The sequence below is a fragment of the Magallana gigas genome, chromosome 2 (assembly GCF_963853765.1).
Source record: "Magallana gigas chromosome 2, xbMagGiga1.1, whole genome shotgun sequence".
NCBI classification, from domain to species: Eukaryota; Metazoa; Mollusca; class Bivalvia; order Ostreida; family Ostreidae; genus Magallana; species Magallana gigas.
Genome location: NC_088854.1, coordinates 58,695,223 through 58,704,712, shown reverse-complemented (window position 1 = coordinate 58,704,712; position 9,490 = coordinate 58,695,223). Strand labels below are relative to the sequence as shown.

Here is a 9,490-nt window from a genome sequence, read left to right as displayed (position 1 = left end):
TCATCATGTTTTTCAAGGAATTTTTTAACATGAGTAATGTTCTGCTTGTATTCAACCCCATCTGCGTCCAGAGTCAAACTGTTCCCATATTTGGCCTTCACTGTCATCGGCTCTGGTCGGATAGTTGGAGTCATTTTGTAACTGTTTTGTGTTTGTTTCACAAGAACTTTATCTCCAGGTGAAATATCGGATTCGGTACTTCCACGCTTGGTGTCGCTGTATTCTCTTCCTTTTTCTTTGAGCTCTGAATCTCTGTCACGAACTTCGAAATCATCAATGTGAAAGTCACATACTTGCGGTATTTTGGTTCGAATCTTCCTACCAAACATCAACTCTGCTGGACGGATTGCAGTAAGTGAATGTGGCGCTGATCGGTACATCAACAAGTAAGTTTCTAACTCCTCTTTCCAGTTCTTCTTTTCACTCTGTGCAATTCTTATCCTCTTCATAAGGGATCAATTTTGCCTCTCAACCTCCCCATTGGCTTGAGGCCATTATGGAGTAGTACGTTTATGCTGAAATTGATTTTCGTGCATGAAATTCGAAAATACATCACTGACGAATTGAGGACCATTATCAGTGGTAATAGATAATGGCAATCCATAAACACTAAAGATCTTCTTCAAACAGCTGACAGTTTTCTCTCCTGTTGTGGATTTCATTATTTCAACAATCTTGTATCGGGAATAGTAGTCAACAAGAACAAACAACGAATCTCCCAAAGGTAATGGACCAAAAAAATCTTCTGCTAGGTGCTCCCACGGTGCACTTGGTAACTGGGTTCTGTGCATCGGTTCTGGTTTCGCTGGTATGCTGACTACTTGACATCCATAACATGTACGGCATTCTTTCTCAACATCCTTGTCCATGCCAGGCCACCACACTTTGGACCTCAGATTTCTCTTCATAACAACAATGCCGGGGTGTCCTTCATGTCCCAATTCTAGTACTCTAGCTCTCAGTGATCTTGGAATAACAATTCTAGTCCCACGTAAAATGACTTGGCCAATCGCACAAAGTTCATATTTCACAGATAAGTACTCCTTGAATTTAGAACGCTCCCACTGGCTAGAAAGAAGACATATACGGACATCTCACAGTTCTTCATCCGTTTCTGACGCGCGTTCAATTTCCTTGGTGGACAGCGCTATCGGAGTAGCTGCTAACGCAATACTGTGCACATAGACTTCGATTCCATTTTGTTCTGATGAATTTTCAGTTGGTCTAGAGAGCAATCTTGACAATGAATCTGCAATGTTTCGTTTTCCTGAGATGTATTTCACTACATAGTCAAATGATTGTAAGCGAAGAACCCATCGTTCAATCCTAGCACTCGGCTTGGACCTTGGTGAGAAAATACACTCCAGGGGACGGTGGTCTGTCCATAACTCCAATTTGGATCCGATGAGATACATATGAAACCTTTCACATCCCCAGACGATTCTCAATGCCTCTTTCTCTGTTTGCGAATATCTCCTCTCCACATCAGACAAACTTCTGTTTGCATACATTATGACTCGATATTCTGAACCTTGTTTCTGAACAAGAACACCTCCTAGACCTACTGGACTCGCATCTGTAACTACAATGGTTTGTGCAGACGGATCAAAATATCCTAAAGTTTCAGGCTGGGCTAGTTGTTTCTTCAACTCTTCAAAGTCCTTAGTTTGTTCGTACTCCCACTTAAACGGAACATTGTTTCTTGTCAGCTTTCTGAGTGGTTCCGCAATAGTCGCCAAGTTTGGAATAAAACGACCACTGAAATTCAATAGTCCTAAGAAACTCCGCACCTCTGAAACTGTCTTTGGTCGACGTGCGTTCAAAATATCGTCGTTTTGGCCATTCCAATACCATGACTCGACAGAATGTGTCCCATGAACTCTGTATGTGTCATGTTGAACTGACACTTATTGGCATTCAAGGTAAGTCCTCTTTCACACAGTCGCTGAAGAACATTCTCTAATCTCTTGTTGTGTTCTTCTGTTGTTTTACCATGAACAAGGTCATCGAATATACTTTGCACTCCATCGCATCTATCTAGTGCCTGCTGTATAATCTTGTTATACATCTCTGGCGCACAACTTACACCAAACATTAGTCTCTTGTAACGATACATTCCCTTATGCGTCATGGATGTAGTGATGTGACGACATTTAGGATCCAGTTCTATCTGATGATAAGCTAGCTTAATGTCTAGTTTTAAACACGGTACTTTGATTGAAATCTTGCAGAACTTCTTCCACGGTAGGTAAAGGGTATCGCTCACGCATGACAGCTTGGTTTGCTTTTCTCATGTCCACACATAATCGAATGTCATTTCTCTTAGGCACAGCAACAACTGGCGAGACCCATGGACTTGGTGCTTCAACCTTCTCTATGATGCCCTGTTGTACTAGCTCATCAAGCTTCTTCTCCAATTTTTTCCTCAGGTGATATGCGATTCGTCTAAGGGGCTGTACCACAGGTGTCACCTCCGGATCAATCGGAATCTTCAGACGATAGTCCTTCAGTTTTCCAATGCCAGTAAAACACAATGGAAACTTCGACATCAATTCAGTTTTTCTGTCATTTACACTGTTAACATTAGCTAACTCAAGCTTCAAAAGTCCAAGTTTCACAGCTGTGTCCTTCCCCAGAATACCAGGTGCCTCCTCTTGAATCACAAAAAGTCTGTGTTTACACTCTTTCCATTGCACAAGCTCACATCTGCTTGGAAGCTCCCAATAACTGTTAGGGGTTTTCCACCATACGCAAACAATTCCTTCGAGGACCTCTTACTAATGCACTTTACTCTCTTTACCTTCAGAGATTCCCATAACTTCTGCCGCATGACGTTGACAGTTGCTCCAGAGTCAACTAACAAATTCACCAGTACTCCACCTACAGTTACATGAACAAAACTGTCCTTTGATCCACTGCTACTTATACTAAATGCATACTGTTCCTGAACATCCTCGGTATCATGGCTCGAATCATCATTCACATCAACAGTTCGTACTCTATACCTTGACGGTTTTCGTTTGGAATGTTTGTTTGAGTTTCCAGTTTTGCACATTTTTTCGAAATGTCCGACATTCCCACACTTGTTACAGGAGCGCTTCAATGCCGGACACCCAGGGTCCTTCTTCATGTGTCCTCTCCTCCCACATGCATAGCATATTTGGTTAGTCATGTGTTTGTTGTGATCGGCTTCGGCCGATCACTGTTGTGTCCATATGAGGCATCCGGCAAATGCTTCCACTTGCGCACACTTTCCGCTTGCATAAGTAGTTCTTATAAAAACTTGAAGTTTGGTTTAGTATTTAAATAACATTTTACTCGGTTTTATTTCAATTCATTTACCTTAAGAAATGCAAACATACATAAAATACAGTTCGACCTGTTAATTCAAGAATGCACATTTTGTCTCACGCGTAAGAATTTCGATCGAAAGATTCATTCAGTAATGCAGTTGACCTCGACGAACTGACCTCAATCATAAGAAGATGCTCCATAAACTGACCTCGATCTATTGATGTTGCATAATAGTAGCTAGGAAGACGGCTTGATTTATAAACAAGGTTACGTTATAATGCGACCTCAATAGCAAGTTATGATGGCATTCAATGTTTTTCAGTCGCATTAAATTATTTTAATACAACTTTTTCTTTGTATACGTGTTAATGCTGAAGAAGAAGATACATCAACATTTAATAATTACGTTAAAAATATAAAATTAGACAAGGGGTTTACGAACGGCTTTTCCCAAATTTATTTCAAAATTAAATTTGTTGACGGTTTATAATAATGAAAATATGGTGTACAGATTCAAAATATTTTATATTTTGTAAAAATACAGTACTTTTTTTTATTATTTTACATCAAACTGATCATGTTGATTGCTTCTAGCTATCAATATATCATTCCTTTAAAAGGAATACTTGTTCTTGTGCATGCTGAATTCGATTCATTGAAGAGGTCTGATTTTCTGATGACTGTTGAGGATCTTTACCCTCCATGACCTGAGCTTACTTATCTGCAAATTCCATTGCCTGGGCCGTTTGTCTCAATTTTTCTAGTGTCAAGTCTTTGATCTCTCATAATTTCTTAATCACTTGATCTCTAATCATTTCATCAGTTCCTCCTCCGAAGTTACAGTACTCTGCTCTCTCGCGTAAACGAGTAATGAACTCTTCTATGGTTTCGTTTATCTGTTGGCCCGTTGATCTGAATAGTGATCGTTCGTAAGGAACATTTGTCATAGGTGAAAAATGGTCTGTTAATAACTTAAACGCAACGTCGTACACAGTCTGGTTTAACCTGGTTCCGTTTCCGTGAGTGTGAAGTAAATATCGTGTACCTCATTTCCTGCTGATTGTAAAAGGAGGGCTTTCTTCTGATCTGCCCTTGTCACGCCTTTCCCCACTGCGTACAGCTCGAAACCGCGCAGCCATTTCTTCCACCGAAATCCCACATTGTTCACATCGCCATTCGGATCGAATCTCTGAATACCACCAATTTCAATCGATTTCATCTTCACCTCAGATAACTTGGTTTATCTTCGTCGCCAATGTACTATCTGATAATGTTAGATTGCGAACATGTGCTAAACACCATTGGAGGTAGCATACATTTTTTAACTCGTACATAAAACGGATACACAGACACACATTAAGTCATACGACAAGTATTCATAAAATACACGACACTACAATAGTCATTTCGCATATTGAGCATTACAGTTCTCAATAAGATCTAAATCAAATGGGATATGAACCTACATCAAACTTGTGAAGCCCAAGAACTGTTCAGAGGCTAAAGTCTAAACAATTTAAAAGAATCAAAAATATGTCAAAATTCTTGCATATAAGTTAAACCATATATTATAACATTTGAATTTTGGTGAATTTAACTGTTTTCTTTTGTAAAATTGGACCCCCCACCCCATATGGCTCCATCCTACTCCTGAAAAATATGATTTTGACAAATTTGAATCTACACTACCCAAGGTTGCTTTCACTAATGTTGAACCTTTTCTAAGAAAATATTTTTTTATAGTAAAAGATTTTTCTCAATACATTCCTTTGTAAAGATTTAACCGGTCCCCATTGTGCCCCTACACTACCCCCGGGGATCATAATTTGAGCAAACTTGAATCTACCCTACCTGATGATACTTCACACAAGTTACAGCTTTTCTGGTCGTGTTCTGAGTAGAAGATTTAAAATAAAAATTCTCTTTATATTCCTATGTAAAAATTCGACCCCCATTGTGGCCCCACATTACCCCCGGGGACAATGATTTGAGCAAACCTGAATCTACACCATCTGAGGGTGCTTCCACACAAGTTACAGCTTTTCTGGCCAAATGGTTTTTGAGAAGAAGATTTTCAAAGATTAACTCTTTATACTCCTATGTAAAACTTCGACCCCCATTGTGGCCCCACCTTACCCCTGGGGACCATGATTTGAACAAACTTGAATCTACACTATCTGAGGATGCTTCCACACAAGTTTCAACTTTTCTGGCCAAATGGTTTTTGAGAAGAAGATTTTTGAAAAATCCCCTTAAAATAGGGTGTGTGCCTTTATTTTAACAAACTTGAATCCCCTTTACCCAATGATACTTGGTGCTTAGTTTTGTTGAAATTGACCAAGTGGTTCAGGAGAAGAAGTCGAAAATGTAAAAAGTTGACAGACAGACAGACGGACGGACGGACGGCGGACAAAAAGTGATAAAAAAGAAGCTCACTTGAACTTTCAGCTCAGGTGAGCTAAAAAGGGAGAGGCGAATTATTTACTACTGGAGCGAGCAATATGCTTCAAGTATGGTAGTTTAAAGTCCAATGCTAGTGTGTGTGATTTGGAACAACAAAACAAGCTTTATAAGCTTTTCCTAACATTTGCACTTATCATGATATTTAAAAATCTATCAGTATTTGAACATTATGACGCACAAATAATTTAGTTTTGTTTTTCTAAAGAAAATATATTGAAAAAGTAAATAACCCGTTTATTTTGAAATGAACAAGACATCATTCAAAATTGACCTTAACTTAAAAACAAAGTTCATTTGCAGACACAGGCAGTGCAGTAATTAATCTCAATGTGACAGATAAAGATAAAGCTTAGGATTTTCTTCCTGTGTAAGGTTAATTAATCCCAAAGGACAAATATTGCACAGCCTTCCATGTATACAATGGTAACATTCTCAGCAGTTATCTCTCTTTGCCCATTCATTCTCAGCAGTATCTCTCTTTGCCCATTCATTCTTATGCATGGTTAGGAATCTACCCCACCACCCCAGCTCCAAACAAGAAGACACAGAGAACCAAACTTAGCATCAAAATATGTATTTCTGCCTACTGAACTACCATACCAAATTTGAACTTGATTGGGCAACCATAAAAAAGTTATTAGAAAAAAACAGGAAATTTGTGGACGGAAGAGTGACAGACGGACAGACAGAAGGACGGACGGACAGACAGAGTGATTACTATAGGGCACCCGCAAATCCTTGCGGGGCCCTAATTACGACTACACTTAATAATTGCTGAGCATTAAAAAGTTATGAGACTAAGACCAAATACGTGCCCATTGGTTTGCTATACCTTTCTAGCATTTAAATTGGAGACGCTTGTAAAAACATATAAAAGCTATATCATGAGGAGGAACATTTTCATAAAAAGAATTATCAAGACATTAGATCTGCTAATACAATGCTTTGTTTCATAATTCACGTGCATGAGAAAAAAAGGTAATCCATTAATGAATTATCAAAGCATTAAATAATCAAAGTACTGATAGTACTGAAAAGCGCTAACACAGCTTCTGTTTGTATACAAGTATAAAATATATATGTATATAACATTTCAGCTTCTGTATACGCAATATATTTCCTCATCACTGCGTGGTGGCCCCTGCAATGATGTATGTAAGCCCCGTACAATAAATTCACATTAGCCCGTACTAGCCGCAGTTATGTGCACAAGCTCCTGAAACTGGTTCCCTAACCAGTTTAAATGATGTAAACGTCTGCTCATAGGGGGCGGTTATTCGTTGCACCGGAAGTAGAAGTCTAACGACAATAAAGCGCTGAGCTATGCTTAGCGCTTTAAAAAAACCAATCGTTTCAACAGGTCTGAATATTGGCAAGATTTTCCATAATAATCAGCGAAGTTTTATCAACCACAACATATCCGGTACGTAATCAGAAGAGCATACGAGACACTGCTTTAAAATTGCATCTTCTTTTGTTCATTCAGTACCGTTCACAAAAAATCCTACAGGTGACATTTAACGAGTAGAAAAGAAATAAGATAAAGAGGAATGATCACGAAAGGTATTTTTGGGGATCCTAGATTTCATCTTGCTGAAGACTTGGTTGTTTGCATAAAGTCTTTATTCATACCTATGTACAGTCATTTCATGCATATCTTTTACAATTTAACGCTATGCTATGGTATGCGATTTTAATGATATGCTATGAGATGTGTATGCTATGCTATGAGATTTGTATGCTATGCTATGAGAAATTTGAATGAAGGGCTTAATAATATGGTATGCTATGCTATGCTATGGTATGCTATGAGATTTGAACAAAAACGCCTCCATACACAAAAGAGTTCCACACATTTCGAAGTAAAATAACAAGAAGCCAAAGTTTACCACAAACCTATCATGTAAACATTTATTTTTTTCAAATAAAAACATTTAAAACCGAGTTAGAATAATGTTGTATGCTATGCTATGGTATGCTATGGTATAATATGACGAATGCGATTCTATGAGATCGTATGCTATGCTATGAGATTCCAATGCTATGCTATGAGATTTCAATGCTATGCTATGAGATTTCAATGCTATGCTATGCTATGGTGTATGTTGTAAAAGATATGCTTGAACTGACTGTAATAGTTTTCGTCATCCAATTTAGAACACACAGTTTCTTCTTAGAGAGGTTATCTGTAATAATCAAAATGCAGGTAAATACCCGTTTATTTTGAAATGAACAAGATTGAGTTTTTGTTTTCATGAAAAATTTACCACCAGAAAAATGAATTAGCGTTGTATGTCTGCCTAAAATCCATACTCTTGTATATTTCATGGAATTGGGAATAAAACGTATGTTTATAAATACATATTTTTACCCTTCATAATTATTCTTGCAAAATATTAAAGGATCTAAAATTTTGAAAAAGAACCATTGGAACTATTTCTCAAAAAATTGATTGACTTGTTTGACAAAGAAAGTTGCATTGTCTTCATGGTTTCGTGAGCCTCCTATATAAAAAGATGGAATGGTTGCAATTACAGAGCGCTAAATGCAAATAAATAATGGTAAATAATGCATGAAAAGAACATGATTAGTATCGTCAACTAAATTTGGTTATCTAAACCCCTTCCGGCACATTGAATTTAGTTGTAATACGTATTAATCCATCAGTAAATGAATGATTGGGTTTATGTTTTGTTGAGTGCCTGATAATCAAAATATACTCATAATTACCTTAATCAGTACTAAAGATACTGACGGGAATTGATTTCATTCAGAAGTGAATAAAAAAAATGATAAAAAATGACCTGACAAAATGAGGAATCATGCATCATTAGCCATGACATACATGTTGTAATAATTATTTGTATATTAGCATCAGGCTAGCTTCGTGGCACTTTAATTTTATACTACGGTTACCCATAATTCTCTGTAAAAGCGCGGCAGAACTGCTGACACCTGGTCATCCCCGGGTTGATTGGCGTGTGACAAGACACGGTTTTGAGGGCAGCTCTTATTTGCTGTACTGAACGTCATTATTGCAGTATGCATTGTGCATGAACCTTTTTAATAAGCGGTCTCGGATAGCAGACCGTGGCAAGTATATTTCATCGTTTTTATGCAGTATTTTTGTGCATTCGAATGGTAATTCTTGTTTAATTGTTGAGCTAAAAATAATCTTGGTCAGCGTCCACCTGTTAAATATACCTGTGTGAGCAGTCGAGCGTATCTTTTGCGTGGAAGTTTACATCCCAGTTTGTATTATCGATAAAGCCCTGTATTAGATCTAGAATAATATTGCTTTGAGCATTATTATTCTATGGTACTTTTTGTATTTGATAAAAAGTGCTGATTTATTAAATGTCTTAGGAAGAAGTAATTTACCAAAAATGATTGACCAGAAGTGTGCGCCATATTTATTTTGTTATTATTGCATGTTGCTATGATATTCAACTGTGTTTACATATCATTGACAGACACTTATCATATGATTATTTTATAAAAGTATCATCAAATGTTGCCATACTCAGGTTGTACTAATTTCTGGAATAATTATTAGCATTTTGACTTGGTCATACAATGTTGAAGTTCCATTGGGAGAACCACTCTGATGTTGAACACCACAGGGTCTAAGGTCCAGGACTACAGTCCTGTAAGGAGTCCATGGTTGATTTAAGGGAGAAAATGAAATCTTCCTTATCACACCAGCAAGGAATTTTGGAGCCCGTTTCTCAAA

The 9,490-nt window shown here is 37.6% G+C and overlaps 1 protein-coding gene across 1 annotated transcript; it reads right to left on the bottom strand.

Moving 5' to 3' along the window:
- Nucleotides 1-1,094: 1,094 nt before the first annotated feature.
- On the bottom strand, nucleotides 1,095-3,130 carry LOC117681250 (uncharacterized). The gene is made up of 3 exons (XM_066072271.1): nucleotides 2,801-3,130; nucleotides 2,230-2,651; nucleotides 1,095-1,758 (listed from the first exon to the last, which is right to left on the bottom strand). The coding sequence occupies exons 1-3, from the start codon at nucleotides 3,128-3,130 to the stop codon at nucleotides 1,095-1,097; spliced, it is 1,416 nt and encodes a 471-aa protein (XP_065928343.1).
- Nucleotides 3,131-9,490: the final 6,360 nt, after the last annotated feature.

What these genes read in the sequence shown, in the direction of transcription:
- LOC117681250 (XM_066072271.1), bottom strand. Translation starts at nt 3,130, where the DNA reads ATGAAGAAGGACCCTGGGTGTCCGGCATTGAAGCGCTCCTGTAACAAG. An exon ending in AGTTATGGGAATCTCTGAAG is followed by an intron (nt 2,652 to 2,800) that starts GTAAAGAGAGTA and finishes GTGATTCAAGAG; the next exon opens with GAGGCACCTGGTATTCTGGG. An exon ending in CCTACCGTGGAAGAAGTTCT is followed by an intron (nt 1,759 to 2,229) that starts GCAAGATTTCAA and finishes ATTGAATTTCAG; the next exon opens with TGGTCGTTTTATTCCAAACT.